The sequence below is a fragment of the Gopherus evgoodei genome, chromosome 11 (assembly GCF_007399415.2).
Source record: "Gopherus evgoodei ecotype Sinaloan lineage chromosome 11, rGopEvg1_v1.p, whole genome shotgun sequence".
NCBI lineage: Eukaryota > Metazoa > Chordata > Testudines > Testudinidae > Gopherus > Gopherus evgoodei.
Genome location: NC_044332.1, coordinates 10451662 through 10473430, shown reverse-complemented (window position 1 = coordinate 10473430; position 21769 = coordinate 10451662). Strand labels below are relative to the sequence as shown.

Sequence of the window (21769 nt, the reverse complement as noted above, 5' to 3'; positions counted from 1 at the left end):
CAGGAGTGACTGATCCCTGTCCGCCACCATCTGCTACCCCGGGACAGGGGACGGGGTAGTCTGAGGGGCAGCAACAACCACTAGCTGCCGGTCAGAATTTCTTACTAGTATCGCCCTGCACTGGGAGCCCTTTGTCACACGGCACAAGGGAGAAGCACACAAACTGGAACAGGGGGAGAAGCTGCCTGGGCTCCATACATTCAGCCTGGGCCCCTTGCTCACACAGCCCTGGGGCTGGGCTCTCACTCCCCTTTCCCTGGCCCAGCCACCGAATCCCGTTCCCCAGCTCCCCCTATTCCCCACGCACACACAGAGCGGCAGGGTCCCAGCACTCTCACTCCTGCTCCCTGTGGCCATTTCACTCCCCCCTGTGGGCAGAGACTCCTCCAGGGCAGGAAATGCCAGGACATTCTGCTCACTCGCTGGGCTCCTTTCCTCACTGGGTCATTTCTGCCAGGGGCTCTTCCTCCTTGGGGCCTCTCTCCCCTCTCCCTCGTTACATCCCCACCCCCATCTTCCTCCTGTGATCTGGGCTCTTCCCTTCCTTCTGCTGCCCTGCAGCCTCCTCCTGACCATCAGCATCCACCCGACATTGCACCCACCCATCCACACCCCTGCCTCCACAGCCCAGCAAGCGGCTCCTCACTTCTCTTCCCCTCTCCCCTCCCCCAGCTCACAGGCCTAGGGCTGAGAACTGAGAGGGGATGGGGACGGGGGTCAGGCAGGTGATGCCCCTTAGACCATCCGCCTGGGAACAGGCCCTGGGGCTGGTCAGCGCTGGGAGGGGCCAGTCTCTGCCGTAGGGTCACTGTCAAGGACACAGATTCCCTCCAGGGTTGCCAACTTTCTGACTGAACAAAACTGAACCCCCTTCTCTGAGGTCCCACCCCACTCACTCCATCCCCCTCCCTCCTTCGCTTGCTCTCCCCCATCCTCACTCACACGCTTATTTTCACTGGGCTGGGGAGGGTCCCTTTTCAACCGGGTGTATGGACACCTGGCCACCCTAATTCCCTCCGGCCTGATCTGGGACTGGGCAGATTATCAGGGGAGCCGCGTTTTTACCCCCAGCACTGAGACCAGGATGGAAATAAGGATGGAGTGTCCTGGAGAAGGTGTCAGTGAAAGCGAAGAGATGGGACCTGTCAGTCACATTGTAAAACGAGACCTCGCCCCCCTCATAGTCCAGGAAAATCCCCACCGGGCTGGGCCTAAAGCTCACAGGGAGGGGGACTGAGGGGAAGGTGAGAGCCCTGTATTCCCCACTCCTCAGCCGCACAGTCCAGTATCCGTCCTCAGGTGTGAGTGTGACCTGCCCCCTCCTGCTCAGAGATTCCCTACAAACCCCCAGAGCCCATCTCGTCTTGTCTCCCACTTCCACCTCCCAGTAACGCCGCCCGCCCATGAATCTCTGAGCACCCAGGACACAGGCACTATAATCAAATCTCTCAGGGTTGTTGGGCAGACCCTGGTGTGTGTCTCCGCGTCTCACACATTTCCGATCCTCAGACAAGATGAGGTTGGGATGAGCCGTGTCTGGATCCAGAGTCACATCCACTGGGGAGAGAGTCACAGAGTCAGTGCCAGCGCAGGGGCTGGTCACTGGGATCAAAGGGAAATTAACCCACATCCCTGTTAATCGCTGAGTCCAGGGGTTGTTGCTCTTTAAGGGGAGTCAGGGCCCATCTGACTCTGAAAAGAGAATTAGAGAAGGATGCTAGAGCAGGGAGAACATGAGGGAGGTGGTCAGTGGGGGGGAGCACGGGCTGGTCACTGGGATCAAAGGGAAATTAACCTGTATCCCTGTTAATTACTGGGGGGGTTGTTGCCTGAGGGGAGTCAGGGCCCCTCTGCCTCTGAGGAGACAATGAGGGAGAAGGGCAGGAGGAGTAGGGGAGGGGTGGGAAGGTGTCAGTGGGGCAGGGGTGGGGACAGGCTGATGCTGGGAGAGGGAAGGGGAGGGGCAGGTGATGGGGCAGAGGGGGGTGGAGGGGCAGAGGGAGAGGCAGGCACAAGGGCAATGGGGGGCAAGAGGAACAGGCACCAGAAAGACAAGAGGGGTGAAGGGAGGGGCAGGTTCCAGGGGACTGCAGGAGGCGAGGGGAGGGGTGGGTGCCAGAGCATAAGAAGGGGACAGACCCCAGGGGCACAGGGAAGGGATGGGCACCAGGGGGCAGAGGGGTGTGAGTGAATGAGGGAGCTCCAACGGGGCAGGAGAAATCAAGGGGGGGAACAGGTGCTGGGGTGGGGGGGGATGAGGAGTGGGGCAGGTGCCAGGACCATGGGGGTGAGGGGAGTCAGTGGGAGGCACTAGGGACAGATTGAGGCAGGATCCCAGGGACAGAGGTGCTGGCTAGAGCAGGGGCAGTCACCAATGGGCTGAGCAGGGCAAGAGGAGGGGCAGGTGCTAGAGGCTGGGGGGGGTGAGGAGAGGATCAAGTGCCAGGGGGGCAGAGGGTGATGGGAGGGGCGGGCACGGGGGGGTAAAGAGGAAGAGGAGGGGCAGGCACCAGGGCCGTAGAGCATGAGCGAGGGGCAGGGCTGGTGCCAAGGAAGAGAGAGAGACAGAGGAGGGGTGGGCACCATGGCCAAAGAGGGGCAGAACAAGGAGCAAGCAGCACTGGGGCACAGAAGGGGGAGAGGGAAGGAGCTGAAACCAGGGGACACAAGGGGTGAACAGAGGGGCAGGCACTAGGGAGGCAGGGGGGCAGTAGACGGAGGGGCTGGATCCAGGGTAAAAGGAGGGGTGGGGAGAAAGAGGGGGGCAAGGGATGGGGTAGACCCCAGGGAGCCACAGGGGAGTGAGGGAAGGGGTAGTCACCAGGAGGGATGGGCGGGGGTGGAACAGAGGGCAGATGCAAGGAAGGGCGATAAGAGAGGGGTGGGCACCAAGGGGCAAGGGAAGAGGTGAGCACAGGGGGGCAGAGCATGGAGAAGGGATGGTCCCAGGGGGCAGAGGGTTTCAGGAGAAACTCACAGCTGCTGAATGTACCAAGCGCCAGGCACCAGACCACAGGGAGGAAGCGGCAGTTGGAATGGTCAATACCCCGGGTCAAGGAGCGCTGGCCCCAGAGGAGAAGCAGCACCTGGAGACCGGAATAGTTCAGCCAAGGGAGGTGCAAAGCAACAGGCAGATGGGGAACAACAGTCTCAAGGCAGTGAAGCTGCAGGCAGCCAAGGTAGAAAATGAGCCAAAAGAGGAAAGTTATCCAGGAGCCAAAACGGGAAGGGCGTGAACAAGTCCTAGGCCCAGTGAAGGAGGGGCCCCAGAAAGGGCTGCAGGACGTAAGGAGCCTGAATGCAAAACTAGAGCCATGTTTTCTGGGACACAGTAGCCTGCCACACCGGGTAGAAAGAAGAAAGCTGGAGAAGTTGAAACTGAGGGTCTGTCTGCAGCTGGGAGGTGCAATTCCCAGCCCGTGTAGAGGTACCTGCACCAGCTCCGCTCAGGCCAACACACTGAAGGTAGCTGTGTAGCCCGGCTAGGAAGAGCAGCTCTGGGCAGCTGTCTGAGTATGTACCAAGGGGGCTGGGGGGGTTGTACTCAGGCAGTAGCTGAAGCTGCCACCCGTGCTACCCTAGCCACACAGCTACTGTTAGAAGCTGGCTCAGCTACATCTACACGAGCTGGGAATTGCACCTCTTAGCTCCAATGTAGACGTATCTAACCGAGGAGAAGGAACAGCTCCTGGAACTAGTTACAGAACTAGACAAACTAAAGCTGATGGCTCAGGAGGGGGCCGAGGTGCAGGCTGAGGGCCCTGGTGAGTGCGATAAGAGAGAGCCCAGCAATACATCACCAGGAGGCTGCATTTACACAGCGGAGGGGAGTGATATGGGGCGTGTCCAGGGAGGCTTTTTAGGGGAACAAGCTGATCACACACTGAAGGGCTGGATGTCAATAGGCACAGATACAGAGGTGCTGACTACAAAGGAATCTGCATTAGTGGCCGTGTCCTCTACAGAGACCCAGCAAACCCACCCACTAATGGCCTGGAGAGAGCGAGAAGAAAAGGTTGCTGCAGCTGAGGGAAGCAGGGCAGGTGGCCTTGCACAGCTAAACACCCCCCAGCCCCAAAGGCTGAGCCTCGGCAGGTGCTAGAGGAGATGTGCTGACAAGGGACTGGATCTCAGCCCAAGCCATCCAGCGGGAGCAGGGGCACTGGAAGAGCCCGTCTCAGCGCTGGAAGGTGACCAGGGAACAGCAGTGTTTGTTGTTGCAGAAGGAGCTGACTGAGCGCCAGAACCAGCTTAAGATCGAGTGTGGAATGAAGCCCGGCTCTGAGAGGCGTACAAAGCAGGAGAGCCCAGAGGCCTTGTGGAAAGAGATGAAATTGTGCCAGGGAGAGCAGGCGCGGCATCTCCAGAAAACAGAGCCGCTGGGCAGCAAGCTACGCCCGCCGGCTGGAGAAAAGGACAGCGCTGCAGTGGGTGCAGGGGTACAGGCCCATCAGGTGGAAGATGGACTGTCTGAGGTGGGGATTCCACCTGCGGGAGGGAAAAGCCACCATAAAAACACACGTCCAAGAGGAAGTTAAAATAGAAAAGGAAGAGACTGGGGACCTCTCAACCAGACCCTGGCTAAAACAAAGTCCATTGTACAGGAAAAGGGGAGGAGCAAACGGACACTTTCCTAGCTGATAACATTTCACATTGTCATGTGGACAGAAAAGGGTCTGAAATGGGTTCCCAGGGCTCAGTTACTCAAGGCTGCAGGAATAAAAGTTGTGCTCAGCAACAATTAGAGATGCTAATAAGGAGCTATTGGAGTGAAAGACAAATGTCACTCCCAAGCGGGGTGGGAGGGGTGTCCTGGGAGGCAGCTGAAGCCAGTTACCAATTCTCAGTGAACGCTAACCCGTATTGTACTGTGCAGCCACGAGGTGGCGCTGTGTGTAACACACCCCAGCCAGACCTGGCAGAGCACTACAGGGCCTTGTGATGGACACACCTGGTGTGTAGCTGGCTGAGGGGAGAGCTCTGTAGCCAGTGTGTATCTGTCACAGTAGCCTGCGGGCAATGGTGGAAGCTGGGTGCTGTTGTCTACCTCTGCTACAGCCAGAGGATACTCTGACTCACAGAGTACAAGCTGTTCTGAACTACGCCAGGCTGAAGACTGGAGGATTATGCCCATCACATGAGCTTCACAGGATTGTGGGGAGCACAACTCCTGGTCTCTTCATTTTTTCACAATTCAGTGACAAGAATAAAAATATGGCCAAGGGCCTTGTAGGTTTCCTTATGGCACCCGGCTAGGAAGTGCCCCTGGTTGCAGAACATAACCGAGTGTTAGCCACGGCCGAGCCTGCCTTTAGGTAGAGGTCGGCTTTGGGGGACCGGGGAAAGGGAGGTCATGGGGGCCGGCTCTTTAGGGGGAGTCGGGGCCCAGCCTACCTGTGACAGGCACCTGTAAGGGAGAACCAGCCAAGCCAGCCCCACCTGAAAGTAATTAAAACCCTAGGTGGCTGGTTGGCAGCTAAACAGCTAATGAGCGTGATAAAGGGTTACCAGGGCTCAGCTGAAGGGATCCCAGAAACAGGAAGCTGCTGAGGAGAGGGGATCCCAGGAGAGCTCCTAGTGCAAGGAGCCTGGAAGGGGTGCTCCTAGAAAGAGCCCTGCACGTGAGGGCTGCAGGGAACGGAGGTACAGTCTGACCCAAACTCAGCTCTGGGAAGGAGAGCTGGGGGCTCCTGACTCAAGGAGAGTGAGGGCCTTGAGTTAGAGCCAGAGGCTGGAGCAGAGTGAAGGAAAAGATTTTATTTTGGGGTTTAATTGAACTCAGACTGGACCCCAGCAGGGGACTTTTGTCTCAGAGCTTTTGGACTGTGTGGAGCAGTTTAAGGAGTGCTGAAGAGTGTAAACTGAGGCAGGGCAGTGGCAGGGCCACCCAGACCCAGCTGAGGGGGAGCTTGGGGGTGCCATCCTGTGATGAGCCTGCACAACTGGCCCCCATTTAACAGAACTGCTTCCCGTTCCCCAGGCAGACAAAGCCTCGCTCTCTCCAGTCTGTCTGCGTGGGCCCAATGGAGCTGGGGTCCCTGAGTGTGAACCTGGAGCAACTGACCATAGGGTGGTGCCTCCCATCTGACTCCTGGCCTCCCCATCCCAGCTCCCAGGCTGTTCCCTCTTCCCTGCAGCCTGTGGCTGTCTGAGCCTGCTCCCCCTGCCCTCTGGCTGCCCCTGTCCCACCCTGGGAGTACCGAGCCCCCGATGGCTGGATGCTGAACTGGGGTGACTCAGGGCCCAGCATAGAGCCAGCAGGGTCACTACAATACTGTCAGACCCAGCTAGACAGGCACAAGGGTGCACTGGGATCCTGGCACCACCTCAGCATTTGCTGGTCCCCTTGCAGGGCCTTGTCTGCACTCAGACCAGGAGCCCTTCGGGGCCAGCAGCCCCTTGTTCTGTCTCTGCAGCGCCTGGCACACTCGTGGGAGCTAGATCAATAACGCTCACTGCCCAGCCCCTAAGGGCTATGTGACAGCATGGGGCTTCCCCATTGCACATGGCATAGGCGCTGACTGAGTGGGTGCTGCAGGGCTGGAGCACCCTTGGGGGAAAATTAGCGGGTGCTCCACACCCACCAGCAGCCAAGCTCCCCCCACTCCCACCCCGCGTCCTCCCCCCTCCCAAGCCCTCCGCATCCCCACTCCTCTCCCCCTTCCCAGCACTTCCCCCACCGCCTAACAGCTGTTTGGTGGCGCTTAGGACTTTCCAGGAGGGAAGGGGAGGAGCAGGGATGCAGCATGCTCAGGGACGATGTGGAGAAGGGGCGGGGCGAGGACTTTGGGGAAGGGGGTAGAATTGGGGCAGGGTGAGGGTGGTGCAGGGGCGGAGCTGTGTGGGTGGGTGTCGAGCATCCATGGGGCAGAGGGGAAGTCGGTGCCTATGGCACATGGGGACCCTGGGGTGCAGAAGCCCTGGTTACTGCCCCACACATTCACCCAGCGACTCCCCCGAGTCGCCAGACGCAGGTCCCAGGGATCAGAGCGCAGGCAATCGAGTGGCACTGACCAGTCTTGGGCTGGGTGGAAGGAAATGGTTAATCCCAGAGCGATGGTGCTTTGCTGCCTAGCCCTGGCTGGTCTCTGCCCTCTGGGAGCAGCACAGGGCATGTGTCTCTGAGCAGGTCCCTGCCCCCTTGCCCGGCCATTTGTCCCAGACATAGAGAATCCAGGTGCCAAGGGAAGGAGCAGCCCCAGCAGCGCCGCATTGGCCCTGGCATGGGCTGAGCCTGAAGCGCAGCAGCAGAGGCAGCGGCAAAGAGGGGGCCTCAGTCAGGAAAAGCAGCAGGGTCCCCACCTGCAGGGGAGGGGTCAGTGCTGGGACAACAGGCTGGGCTGGGCACTCTGGCAGCGAGCGCGGTACCAGCACCAACGGCCCTGCTGGAGACCCTGGGCCTGGCCAGCGCGTCTCCCAGGACCTGGGGCCTTGTCCAGGAGGGAGCCCAGGCCTCAGGCACCACTGGGGCGCAGTGCCAGGAGCAGCTGCAGGAAGTGAATCTCTTCCAAAGGAAGGGGCTGGAGTCATTGATACAGGATTGGCCTCAGTTACCTGCGAATCCTCGGGCTCTTCTGAGTCCTGGAACAACCAGCAGAGAAAGAGGTGAGAATTCACACAGCAGAGTCACCTGGAGCGGGGTTCATTGCAGAGACTGTGGGGCAGAACCGACATCCTGACACAAACAGACCGGACTGTTCAGCAGCAGCTCTAGCCAGGTATGTACACAGCCCCTCCCCACAGCACCCGGCTCTCAAGAGACCAGGGCTCAACAGGCTCCTACTCCCCCTCGTCTTTTCTGTCCCACATTCCCCAGCAGGGTTTCTCCTGTGCAGGTCCCGTTACACCCGCCCAGCCCAGGGGCTGCTCCAGACAGGGGAATAGGCTCCCAGCAGCTGTCCTGTCCTGCCCTGGCACAGTGAACAGTGACCCAGGATTCTCACCTCTCTCTGCAGCCAGCCTCTGGAAGGAGACAGAGGGTATGTCTACATCTACAATTTTGCAGCGCTGGTTGTTACAGCTGTATTAGTACAGCTGTATAGGCCCAGCGCTGCAGAGTGGCCACACTTACAGCAACCAGAGCTGCAAGTGGTGTTAGATGTGGCCACACTGCAGCGCTGTTGGGCGGCTTCAAGGGGGGTTCGGGGAACGCGAGAGCAAACCGGGGAAGGAGACCAGCTTCGCCGCGGTTTGCTCTCGCGTTCCCCGAACCCCCCTGCAAACCGGGGAAGGAGACCTGCTTGATTACCAGAGGCTTCCTCAGGTATGCTGGAATACCTGCTTATTCCACGGAGGTCAAGAAAAGCGCTGGTAAGTGTCTACACTTGATTACCAGCGCTGGATCACCAGCGCTGGATCCTCTACACCCGAGACAAAACGGGAGTACAGCCAGCGCTGCAAACAGGGAGTTGCAGCGCTGGTGATGTCCTGCAGATGTGTACACCTCCTAAGTTGCAGCGCTGTAACCCCCTCACCAGCGCTGCAACTTTCTGATGTAGACAAGCCCAGAGAGAGAGAATAATTAGTCAGAACTCCTGTCTCACCACTACTGAAGAGTCACAGCTCTTTCAAGCTGATACTATATCCCAGGACAGGCTGGCGACCAAGGCACAAGGGGGAGCTTCTCCTAGATATTTAGGCACCTAACGATGCGGGTAGACACTGAGTGGGATTTTCAAAAGTGCTGAAGCAGATTAGGCAAGTCCATAGGACTTAGGTGCTTTGGAGGTTCCCAGCAGACACCTAAATACCTTTGAAAGTCTGGCCCAAGGTGCTCAAAAATGAGGGCTGTGATGCTCAGCTGGTGTCAGTCAGGGAGGCTGAGAATCCAGCCCTGAGTCTGTGATAACATCTCACGTTAACCAAGAGCATCAGCCCCTGCACTCAGATAGTCAGGGAGAGAGCGGGAGGCAGCGCTGGGCACACAGATTCATGATTCTGAATTATCTGCTCTCCTGAAATCTTCCCCTTTTGGGCTCTGCACTGAGCAGCCAGGAATATGGGATCCCGAGGGCTCTGCCGGGATCTGGGCCCCTCTGGGCTGGGCAGTCACAGTGCTCTGAATTAAGCTCTGATCCATGAGTAATATGGGCACACAGGAACTGATAATAACTGAATCTGCTGGGCCAAATCCTTCCCCCTGCCCTGCCCCAACACAATGAGAGAAACCCCCAGCAATGCCCCTTACCCAGGAATCCCGTCACTGCCTCCTGGAGATTGTTCTCTCGTGGGAAATCCCGGATTCTCTTTTCCAGCTCAGGGGACTCGGGCGCCGGATGTGGAGATGTGTCTCTGCAGAGGCGAGAAGGCAAGCAGAGTGTGTTTATTCCTCCCCACTCCTCGGCTCTAAGTTCCTGCCCCCCAGAGCCAGACGGGGAGCGGGCGGGAGCTGGGCCACAGGCAGGGCTAATGAGGCCAAGACCTCTGCTGCCTAGGGAATTCAGTGCCTGCACAATCTGCTGGGGCCAGACTGGGGGCCTCTCTCCAGTCAGAGAGAAAACCCAGCCTGGGCAGGGCCAGCCCCAGCTCTCCTCACCCCAGCCAGTCCCCTCTGGGGCCTGGAGCGGCTGATCCCAGGGCTGAGAGAGGGGCCTATTCTCCAGGCCCAGCCCCTCCTCAGCCTCCAAGGGGCCTGGTCACTCCCCATGGGGTGGGGGCTCTGGAACGGGGACCCTGCCCCACTTGGGCCTGGGCTGGGACACTTGCCTCTTTCCCCACAGGCCCCTGGGCCCCCCCACAGGACAGCCTTTGGGCCATGACAGAGCTGGGGCCAGGTCGGGCCATTGGGTGACAGGCCCCCAGACCCATGAATGATCCCCCAAGCCAGCCTGGTCCCAGGGAGGGGTCTCCAGCCCAGAGTTGTGGGGCGATCCCCTCCCCAGGGTGGGTCACACAGACACAGCGGCTGCAGTTCCGAGGCAATGGAGACGGAGGGGGGCTGAATTCAGAGGGTGAGACCCTCCCACGGTCGGGGCGCTGGGTCTGCAGCCTGGGCTCTGAGTCTCTTCCCAGCCCGATGGGGCATGAGGGGCAGTCAGAGCCTGGACACACCTGCTCATGACACTTCTGACACCCTAGAGGGGAGGAGAGACAGAGCAGAGAGTCAGTGCCCATGGCCCAGCTGGGTCACTCTGCTCTCCAGTCCCAGCCCCACAGGCTGCCCCCCCAGTGGGGTGGAGGCACTAAAGGGCTGTGCTAGGGGGAGCAGAGCCTCTTTCACACCAGATACTCTGCAGGGATGGCCAGGTCCTCTGTGCTGAGCCCAGGGCTGGAACAGCCTTTTACCAGCCTCCCATTGCCTCCCTGATGGCCCAAATGTCTGTGTCTCTGCAGCCTTGGGGCCCCTGGCCCTGTCCTTGCACTGAGTTACCCTATGAGTCTGAGTGACTCCGGGGCCGTACCCTCCCGGCACTGGGCTCAGGGCGCGTCTGACACAGTCTGACCAGCAGCGGCTGCTGACACTTCCCCTCCAGCTCTGCGATCAGGGCACTGAGCCAGGAAATCTCCTCAGCCAGGCGGGTGGCATTTTCCTATCTCCTCGTCCAGTTCTCCCAGCCGGGCCAGCAGGAGGCGCTCCTGTTCAGCCAGGAATTGGCGCAGCCGCTCGCACTCAAACACCACCAGCCACTGCTCCACTTCCATCTGCCTCTGGGGTGCGCAGAGAGACGCGGGGGCAGGGCTGGGACACGGGAGAGCAGGGTGAGTGAGGGGTCATGGGACATGGTACAGGGCCTCGTCTAGGCTGCACAGAGGGTTTCATTTCATAGCTGTGTGTGCACTAGGCCTTTTGCTAGTATGAAAATGTCACCAAAAATCACCAAACCCCCACAATCAATCACCCCCCACCCTCCATTACTGTACCAGCAGCAGATTGAAGTGCAGAGCAGGCCTTGGCAAATGGCATCACTGGAATGTCTGACACTCAAACCCTGAGATCAGCACAAATCTCCCCCTGCCCCGCCCTGACTCCTGCCACATTTGTGCCTGTTCAGCAGCTTTACTGGCCTCCCCGCTCCCATGGTGCCAGAGAGCCAGAGCCAGAGGCTGCTCCCAGCCACCCTGGGGTGAACCCATTGCCTCCAGGGGGAACTAACCCCAGGGTCCCAGAGGAGTCTGACCCTGACCCCACTGACTCCTGATTTACATCAGGAACCTGAGAGCAGACGCTTTCCCGCACTGGTTAAAATGACCCTGAACTGTCTGTCTGCATCGACTCTGGAAACCTTTAACCTTCTGCACAGCCCAGACCCCAACCAGCTCAGACACCCCCCAGCCCCCCTTCACTGACACCCCTATGCAAACCGGCCGGGCAGAGCAGGGCACCTACCAGGAGCCTCTCACTCTCCTTGTCCCAGTCGGATTTCAGTCCCAGGAGCTCTGCTCTTTCCTCCCGCAGACACTGCAGGCGGCTCAGGATTTGCTCCTGCAAACAGACAATGGCTCTGGGGGCTGGTTTGGGGTCACTGGTTTGTGCCCAGCAACAACATCGTCACTGAGCAGAGTAAGTCAATGGGAGCAGGTCCTCCTTCTCCAGCCCGCTGAGAAAGTGACTCCAACTCCATAGTAACTCCCTGGGCAGAGCTGTTGGGCCTGCCCACTCCGTCCCAGCACCATCATCTCCAGGCTGTTTCCCTGCCATGGGTCTGGTGCTCTGGAACAGCTCTGGGAGGAGCTGTTTGGTGTGGCAACCCCCTTAGGGTCACACTTTTTCCAATGAGGAAAGCCACTTGGCTTCACTGCCTCCTGACTCTGAATCTCAGAGCCTTCAGCAGCCCTGCGTCACGTCAGCAAATCTACCTGAGCTGGACACCTAAGGGAGCCATGTACCCCCACTTCCTTACTCTGGAGTGACTAACAGCACCCCACTTCACGTCAGCAAGTCCACCTGAGCTGGACACCCAAGGGAGCCTTGTACACCCCAAGGGAGCCATGTACCCCCACTTCCTTACTCTGGAGTGACTCTCAACCAGCATTGTAAAAGCTGAGGGGTTTATTACAGAGGTGGTCAACAGACGACCGCAGGCTAAATCTGGACCACCTGATGCTTTTGAGCAGATCCTGAAATATTTTTATTTATTTATTATCATGATTTTTACATTTTTTTTTCATTTTCTGTGAAGTCTGGACCTTGACTATGCCTTGACCAAGAAATTTGGACCCTAATAAAAAATAATTGACTCTCTCTGGTTTTTTACATGTCTGGAACACAGCGCAGACAGTGCTTAGTTAACACAGAGACTGCGAAGGTCCATCTGAGTCGGTCCCAGAACCCTCTGACCCCTCTGTAATCCAAGCTCAGAAACTGCTCTCCAGCCTCCAGCAGCCCACACTTAGAACTCCAGCTGGGCACACTTGGCTGGCTTCCCACAGAGGATGGGCCATCCGTGGTCATTTATTGTTTAGTGCCAAATGTCCAGCCAATTGGCACGGCCACTGTCTTCTGGGACACTCCATGGGCATGGGGCCCCAGGCGGCCAGCTGTCCCTCATGCCTGAGTCTCTGGGTCTCTACAAGTAAACACCCTTCCCCCGCCCCTCACCTAGTTAACCATGGGTAAGGCTAAGATTTTGTCACAGATATTTTTAGTAAAAGTCATGGCAGGTCACGGGCAATAAAGAAAAACTCATGGAAGCCTGTAACCTGTCCATGACTTTTACTAAAAACATCCCTGACAAAATGGGGAGGTCAGCTGCAGGGTCCCCACACCACTCGCAGCTCGCTGGGAGCTCCAAGGGCCTGCACCGCCAGTGGCAGCCAGGAGGTCCCCAGCTGTCTGCAGCTGCCAGCCGCTGTGAGCTGAAGTCACGGAGGTCTCTGGAAGTCATGGATTCCGTGACTTCTGCAACCTCTGTGAAAAACTCATAGCCTTACCCATGTGTAACCCACACCTGCTTGGTGTGGTGCTCTGTACCCCTTGGTGGCACCTAGGCCAGCTAAAGATGTATGAACCTCCTACAGCCGTGAAGAAGAGAAACAGGGCCTTTAGGTCGTGCAGTAGAGGCTCATGCATTAAGCTCCATAGGTCCACAGCTTTGATGCCCGCTGACAACAACGGGGGTCTGTCAGTGTTAAATGTGTACCACATAGGGGACACTGAAGCGTACACACTATTTGTCCAAAATATTATGAAAAATTCCCACTGCACAACAATCCCACTATCAGGCAGTTCCCTGGGTCTAACCCAGGGCTGGTCAGACACATGCGGGGGGCTCTGTAGCTGCAGAGAAGCTGCCCCAGCCATGCAGATAACTGTTCCCTACTCTGTACTCCTGGGCAGCCTTCTTGATGGGTACCACCGTGTGAGCATGGTGCACCCGGGACCTGTCACACATCACGCAGATGGGGGCTTGATCCTCCTCGCAGAAGAGTTTCAGTGTCTCCTGGTGCCTCTCACACACTCTCTTCCCCTCGGGCTCTGGCCCTGCCTGCAGCCTCAGGCGTTTCACTAACTCCACCAGGTTCCCCAGCTGCCTGTTGGGCCACAGGTCTCTCTGCGGGGTGGTTTCTCTGCACTAGGGGCAGGAGAAGTTTGGCTCTGGCAACCACCAGCACTGGCTGATGCAGGCCCGGCAGAAGTTGTGCCCACACTCAATAGACACCGGGTCTGTGAAATGCTCTAGGCAGACGGAGCAAGTCACTTCGTCCTGGAAGCTCCCGGCCAGGTCCCCGGCAGCCATGGCCCCTCGGCACCCGGGACCCAGCCACTGCAGGTTAGTTTCACTTTCCTGCACTCAGAGGAGCCTGTTTCCTTCCTGCTGCTCTCAGCAGGCCCTGTGCTGAGCTGCGGTGAGTCACCTCCATGTCACAGCCAGGGCCGGCTTCAGGCACCAGCACAGGAAGCAGGTGCTTGGGGCGGCCAACGGAAAAGGGCGGCACCAGGCGCGCTGGCAGCCTATTTGGCGCCCTAGGCAGTGGAAGGTCCTGCCCCCAAAATGGTGCCCCCGACAGGCGGCAGAAGGTCCCGCCCCAAAAATACGACTGACGACTGCGGCAGCTGAACATCTGGACGCCGTGGTCACCGCCCCCCAAATGTTAGTACCCTAGGCAACCTCCTAGGTCGCCTGATGGGTTGCGCCGGCTGAGGGAGGCACCGCCAGCTCTTCAGCAGCGGGTCCCTCAGTCCTTCTCAGAGGGAAGGACCTGCCGCCAAAGAAGGGAAGAAGGAAGCGGCGCAGTAGAGCTGCCTCCGAAGAAGCAAAGAAGGAAGCGGCACGGCAGAGCTGCCACTTATCGCGGGGTGCTTGTTTTTCTTTTTTTGCCACTTGGGGCAGCAAAAATGCTGGAGCCAGCCGTAGTCACAGCCTGGGGGTGGGAAGGGGAGACACAGCCAGGGATAGCAAAGGGTTAACACCACCTCCTCCCCCAGACAATATGTGCAGAGTCAGGGGCTGGTTCCTTCCAGCCTCAGAAAGTCCCTGTCCCAGTGAGGGCGGCAGCTGAGGTCAGGATGGAGGGGAAGGGGATGAAGCAGCTGAGAGCTGTTGTGGCTGGTGCTGGGAGAAGAGGGGAGAATAAAGAACAGAAATTAGAAATCCTGTGGCTCCTGGGTCTGAGTTAGTGATAAGTCTGTTACATGATGCTGCTGCCTCCACTGGCAAGTTTTGTCAATGAAACTAATGTCGACATAAAAAAAATTGACAAAAAGTAATGACCCCAACATGAGTTTACATTTGCTCCCTTTGTCAACAGATTGTGTCCACCATTGTCGGGGCACCATTGTCGACAGGGTGAGCAATGCACTGTGCATATGTATCCCACAGTGGCTGGTGACACCATCTCTCGCTAGGTGTTGTGGAAAGGTGGAAACAGAGTTCTAGGCAGGCACACAGCTCTGCAAGCACACAGTCATGGTGAGTGTCGGGATCGGGGGGAGGGTGGTTGTGCGTATGGACAAAACAGTCACAGCTTTGCGGGAAACTCATTCTAAAATTATCACACACTTTTCCACAGGCAGGCACACCTCTAGCTGACCTCTCACTGCTGCAGGTAAGCAGGGAAACCAGGGTGTAACTACTGCATGCCTGTGGCTTTTACCCCAGTCTATATGCAGCTCAGCTATGTGCCGCTTTGGTCCCAGCTCCAGCGACTGCTAAATGGCAGGGGGACAATTTCCTACAATCCTTTGGAATCTGCGGCAGAGGATTAACGAGCACCTCTTGGAAACTTTCCAGAGCCCTCTCTGCAGATCTCCATGGAGATCTTGATGTCCAGCAACACCCTGCTTGGCCATGCAGATTAGCTACACAGGGCAATGTCCAGCTCTCATAAAAACACACCCTGCCTCCCACTCTTCTACTCCCTATACAAGCCACAGCAACTTACCCGGGGTGTCATCTGCTTCCTGCTCCCTGGAGAGCACTTCTAGTGTGGAGAAAAAGTTCCTGGCTGCCTGCGCCACCGGGCGACCCCTCTGGGAGCTGCAAATTTTCTATCTCCAGTTCTTCATCCAGAATTTCAGACTCTGGGTTAGCCCCTCTTTTTGCTGCCACCGAAGTATCCATGGGGCAATTGGCGATGGAGGTGGTGTCAGCACCAAGGATAGCATTCAGGTCCTTAGAGAAATGGCAGAACTTAGCTGCACCACTGGAGCAATGGTTTGTCTCCCATGCCTTATGGTACACCTGCCTCAGCTCCATTATCTTCACTCTGCACTGCTGCATGTCCTGTTCACAGCCCTTTTCACACAAGCCTCGAGAAATGTGCCCATATGTGTTCTGATTCCTACAGGTCACTCGCAGCTGTGACTGAACAGCCTCCTCTCCCCACATACTGATCAGATCCAACAGCTCCGCGGTGGTCCAGGCGGGAGGGCGTGTGGTGCGATAGCCAGCCATGCTCACCGGGAAGACACCAGGACACCTCTTCACACTGAGCCAGCAAGCAGGAAATGGGATTTCAAATTCCCAGGGCTTGCAAGGGGGAGGGGTGGATTGCCTAAAGGGCAGCGGAGTTCAAACTGCTGACCAGAGCGGCAGCGTGGGAATTGTGGGACACTATCTGGAGGCCAATAAAAGACAGGCATGCTGTCTACACTGGCTGTTTGTCGACAATAAAGGGAGGGGAAAAGACAAAAGTCTCTCACAGGGGTGGAAGTTTTTTGTCGCCAAAACTGGGTGTTTTTTCTGACAAAAGTCCCATTTCAGTATGTGAGCTCTTGCTGTTTTGTTGCCAAAAGGCAGTTTTGGGTGACAAAACTTGCCAGTGTAGACAAGCCCTGAGTTAGTGATAAAGCCTGTTACATGGTGCTGCTGCCTCCACTGTGATTTGGGATCCTGGGCTGAGCAGCTGCTGCTCTTCAGGGGGTCTGTGCCAAGGAGAGACTTTCATTAAAGCCCCTTTCTGTGCCCAGCCCAGGATGGTTTCCTGTGACTGAAACCAGCCCCACAGGGCAGCTCCGGGGGCTCTGCTGACACCAACTCCTGAGCTGGAGGCTCTAGGTGATGAAGGAGACCTGGGGGAAAGTGCTGGGCTGGGCAGGAAAGTGTTAGGCCTGAATAAAGATATAGCAGACAAAACCAGGTATGCCAACCTAACCAAAGTCAGGCTAACAGAGGTTTGTGGGTAATCCCTGACTGGAAAAGAACTGAGAAGCAGCATGTCTCACGAAGCGCTGGGAAAAAGTGAGATAAGGGACGGGCTGCATTCCTGGTATAGTACCAACTGTGCTGTGTTAGGAACAGTTCCTTTGAAGAATTGATAAGAAATCCCAGCCTCCCTGTTTTCACTCCTTGGTTCAGTTCTCTGTCTGTTTTAACTCCCCTACATTCCTAACTTCTGGTGCTTGCTAAGATATTGTTAATCACCTAATGCTGTAAAACATGTATACTAAAAGTGTCTAGTTTCTAGTTGTTAGAAGAAGGGGGTGGGTTGCTCCAGTGTATAATTTATGACGTGATGGAACTGTCTATATAGGCTTATACTAAGATGTAAAGAGCAGGCTGGTTCTCTCTGGAGACGAGCTGCTCTCTATTGATGCGTGCACTTGTCAATAGCGAGCTTTTGATTGGACCTTGCTGGTGTTGCCTGTCTCTCTTGCAGTCAGACAACGAACTTTGCTGTCTGGGTTACAGTCCCCGACAAAAGTGACTGCACAAAGGGCCCTGGAAGCCTTAGATCTCACTACCCCAGGGAATATGTCCCCTTATTGTTCATGCACCTACAGAAAGGCTCTGAGCTGTGTGAACATCATGAAGCTGCTGCCCTCACCCAGCTCTGGCCAGGATCTGCCCTAGGGGAGCTACAGGGAGTCTCAGGGAAGAGGAGGCCTGGAGGGAGCTGTGCACAGAAAGCAGGTCTCTGCCAGAACCAGAGAAGGTACCAGGCAGGAGGTGGTTTAAACACAGTCCTTGACTGCATCACTCAGGCTCCCTGGGCTGGGACTCAGAGGAGAGGATGGGCCTGGGTCCCCCTACCACCCCGGGATGGACGTGGGTAGAGAATGCTGAGATCCCTGACCAGGGATGATAACAGGAACAGGAATAGTGGACTTTGCCTTTGTGTTCCTCTTGTAACTTACTGTCTTCCTGCCCTGTTGCAGTAAGAAGGGAAGAAACCTGTACAGGGGGGAGCAATGGAAAAGGGGTCAGGAGAGGCCTGAGACAAAGGCCTAAATCCCTGGGACAAAGGCCCCACTAAAAGGGCTGGCAGCACTTTGGGTGGGGCCAGACTCCTCTCAGACCCGAAAGCGAAGAGACTAAGTCAGATGGGGGACTGGAGTTACAAACACTGACAGATTGTGAAGAACTTCAAGAAGATCACACAAAACTAAGTGATTGGGCAACAAAATGGCAAATGAAATTTAATGTGGGTAAATGTAAAGTAATGCACATTGGAAAAAATAACCCCAACTATACATACAATATGATGGGGGCTAATTTAGCCACAATGAGTCAGGAAAAAGATCTTGGCGTCATCGTGGATAGTTCTCTGAAGATGTCCACGCAGTGCACAGAGACGGTCAAAAAAGGGAACAGGATATTAGGAATCATTAAAAAGGGGATAGAGAATAAGACAGAATATTTTATTGCCCTTATATAAATACATGGTATGCCCACATCTCAAATATTATGTACAGATGTGGTCTCCTCACCTCAAAAAAGATATTCTAGCACTAGAAAAGGTTCAGAAAAGGGCAACTAAAATGATTAGGGGTTTGGAGAGGGTCCCATACGAGGAACGATTAAAGAGGCTAGGCCTCTTCAGCCTGGAAAATAGGAGACTAAGAGGGAATATGATAGAGGTATATAAAATAATGAGCGATGTAGAGAAAGTGGATAAGGAAAAGTTATTTACTTATTCCCATAATACAAGAACTAGAGGTCACCAAATGAAATTAATAAGTAGCAGGTTTAAAACAAATAAAAGGAAGTTCTTCTTCACACAGGACTTCACTGGCCATCACATACAGCCCCCAGCTAAAACCCCTCCAACGCATCATCAAGGATCTACAACCCATCCTGGACAATGATCCCACACTTTCACAGGCCTTGGGTGGCAGGCCAGTCCTTGCCCACAGACAACCTGCCAACCTGAAACATATTCTCACCAGTAACTGCACACCGCACCATAATAACTCTAGCTCAGGAACCAATCCATGCAACAAACCTCGATGCCAACTCTGCCCACATATCTACACCAGCGACACCATCACAGGACCTAACCAGATCAGCCACACCGTCACTGGTTCATCCACCTGCACATCCACCAATGTAATATACACCACCATATGCCAGCAATGCCCCTCTGCTATGTACATCGGCCAAACTGGACAGTCTCTAAGGAAAAGGATAAATGGACACAAATCAGACATTAGGAATGGCAATATACAAAAACCTGTAGGAGAGCACTTCAACCTCCCTGGCCACACTATAGCAGACCTTAAGGTGGCCATCCTGCAGCAAAAAAACTTCAGGACCAGACGTCAAAGAGAAACTGCTGAGCTTCAGTTCATCTGCAAATTTGACACCATCAGCTCAGGATTGAACAAAGACTGTGAATGGCTTGCCAACTACAGAACCAGTTTCTCCTCTCTTGGTTTTCACACTTCAACTGCTAGAATAGGGCCTCATCCTCCCTGATTGAACTGACCTCGTTTTCTCTAGCTTGCTTGCTAGTATATATATACCTGCCCCTGGAAATTTCCACTACATGCATCTGAGGAAGTGGGTATTCACCCACGAAAGCTCATGCTCCAAAACGTCTGTTAGTCTATAAGGTGCCACAGGATTCTTTGCTGCTTCTTCACACAGCGCACAGTCAATTTGTGGAACTCCTTACCTGAGGAGGTTGTGAAGGCTGGGACTATAACAATGTTTTAAAAGGAACTGGATAAATTCATGGTGACTAAGTCAATAAATGGCTATTATCCAGGAAAGGTGAAGAATGGTGTCCCTAGCCTCTGTTCATCAGAGGATGGAGATGGATGGCAGGAGAGAGATCACTTGATCATTGCCTGTTAGCTTCACTCCCTCTGGGGCATTTGGCATTGGCCACTGTCAGTAGACAGATACTGGGCTAGATGGACCTCTGGTCTGACCCGGTACGCCCGTTCTCATGTTCTTATGTTCTTATCTAGGTTCCATCCCTGAATCAGGTAAGGGAAACTGAGGTAGGGACAACTGCATTTCTGCTACAGACTGCTGGGGTTGCTACAGAGCTAAGGTCCCTCAGTTATAGGTGCCTGTTAATACAGAAGAAATTAATGGTAATTACGCACCCATACACTTTTGGAATCCCACGAGGCATCTACCTGCATCTTTAGGTGCTGTCAAAGTCAGACTCAGGACTCACAATTTGTCAGACTATTCTGTTCTATTAGCAAAGTGCTCTGCCAATACACCCAGAAAGTGTGTGAGTCCAGTGCAAGGTTTAAGCTACTTTATTTATACAGATAAAAAGGGCACAAACTTAACAAGATAACAAAGGGAACAGAACTGATAAGTTTACCTGGGGCTAGACAGGCACATCTTATTCCCTTATTAACTCTTACCGATCTCCTGCTAATATCCCACCATTAGCTTAAGTGGACCCATTGTTCCATACCTGAATGTTTATCTTCCTGACAACTATATTTTAACATACCTCATCACTGCTTAAAGGAACATACAGTATTTTTTTAATCCATTTTACTTTTACAATCTAATTCATTCTACTTTCACAATCTCTCCTCTTGGTCAAGCTATGCAATGACCAACAATTACTGGGTTCCACAAATCAGTCGTTCTTTATCTCTTTGTTCATCAGTGATATTTAAAACCATCATATTAGCACTCTGGTTTGGGGCAGCTGTCTGCGTGGCTTGTCTTACACAATTTTGGATACAACAGGAGATTAACTGAAAACATACAAAAATCATCAGGATTCCAAACAAGATGGTCAGGGCTCCCTGAAACAACCAGTTTCCTATGCCAGAGAAACTGAACAGGTTACTTAGCCACTTCCATAAAGAACTCGGCTCTTCATGGGGAAGATATGTGATGTGTTCTAAGTGGCTAGCGCAATCTATTATCTCATTGGCATAGTCAGGTATAAACATTGTTTTTCAATGAGAGCACAGGTCCCTCCTTTGGCCGCCAGCACTGTGTACAATGCCTGACGGTTTTGGAGGGCCATCTGTTGGATCGCCCCTGTTTCTTAGGCCAGGGCTCTTAAACTTTCTCCAGTTTCATTTGCCATTATTTCAACTACTGCTTGTAACCTCAGGAGCCTTTTTACATGGCGTATTACTCCCCCAAGTGGGATAAGAGAACCGCCAACGGCCTCCTCCCAGGTTAAGGGGCTTATGTCATTTACATACCATTGGGCATCTGGTAAGTCCCTTCTTCTTCGCCTGAAATTACGGAGGCATTCTCGTGGGAAGGACCCGAGCACTCGGAATTGTGGGAAGAGTCGTGTGGGATAACAGATACTTGACCAGTTAGCTTGTAACGCGGTATAAGCTTTGGTCCCACAAACCCAATGATGGCCTATTAAGGCCAGGAAGAGTCAGTTGAACCCATTTATCATATCGGTGTCTGCAAAGGACGAGTAATATCCCCCAAAGGTCACAGGGTAATTCTCCTTACGAGGAGTGGTGTTATTTGCATGGCACTGAAAGATTGTATTGTTTTCACTAAGGTTGCTATAGGGGGAATAGGAGATTGATTTTTCTGTTTGATCTCAGGTTGAAAAAAAATTCATATCCCCATAACCGGCCTGCCACTTTTTAGTTTTGTTCGAATAATCCCATACACCATTGGTCACAATATGCTGAAGGCAACAGCTTTTCCCCAGATAAAGCCCTGTCCCATTACACAACCAACACCAATGGCCTTTTCCCTCCACCACACTTATCCATTTAGATACATTTATTTCGACTGCTTCCCAAATGTCATTGCTGTTTCCTGTTTTGTTAAATGGATGAGGTCCTCCAGTGAGGTCTGGGGAACTGAGTGGGATAGCCAGGACAGGAACACCAGCTTCAGAGTGGGCTGGGATGTGGCTGCAGATCCAGCAATTAGAACTATTAAGGGTCTGAGCTATCCACATTTGCTGCTGGATAAAAGAATTGTCATTGTGGACTCCCCAGACCTTAAGACACTAGCAGCCGAGGAACAGGCGCCACCCGAGGCACATGTTTGAGGCATGGTCCTGGTTCTGACAACCTCAACTGAGGGAACCACAGTCACAGTTTTATGTCCAGCAGGCAGCAGGCGCTAGGCTCACTACTGCTTCTTCTTGGGCCTTCCTTAAGGTCGTCATCTGCTTCTGGCAACCCCTACGAGAACGTAGA

General features: G+C 54.7%; 1 protein-coding gene and 1 pseudogene across 1 annotated transcript; both read right to left on the bottom strand.

Annotated features, from left to right (window-relative positions):
- Positions 1-932: 932 nt before the first annotated feature.
- On the bottom strand, positions 933-9783 carry LOC115659830 (E3 ubiquitin-protein ligase TRIM39-like). The gene is made up of 5 exons (XM_030580522.1): positions 9706-9783; positions 9181-9620; positions 7944-7960; positions 7555-7581; positions 933-1557 (listed from the first exon to the last, which is right to left on the bottom strand). The coding sequence occupies exons 1-5, from the start codon at positions 9781-9783 to the stop codon at positions 1007-1009; spliced, it is 1113 nt and encodes a 370-aa protein (XP_030436382.1). The 3' UTR covers positions 933-1006.
- A 202-nt stretch (positions 9784-9985) lies between these two features.
- LOC115659462 lies at positions 9986-13763 on the bottom strand (annotated as a pseudogene).
- Between the last annotated feature and the right edge of the window lie 8006 nt (positions 13764-21769).

Coding starts and splice junctions, on each gene's coding strand:
- LOC115659830 (XM_030580522.1), bottom strand. CDS start 9,783: ATGGCCCGACCTGGCCCCAGCTCTGTCATGGCCCAAAGGCTGTCCTGT. Junction 9,621..9,705: donor AGGGGCCTGTGGGGAAAGAG/GCAAGTGTCCCA, acceptor GGCCCCTTGGAG/GCTGAGGAGGGGCTGGGCCT. Junction 1,558..7,554: donor AAGAGCCCGAGGATTCGCAG/GTAACTGAGGCC, acceptor CTCTCTCCCCAG/TGGATGTGACTCTGGATCCA.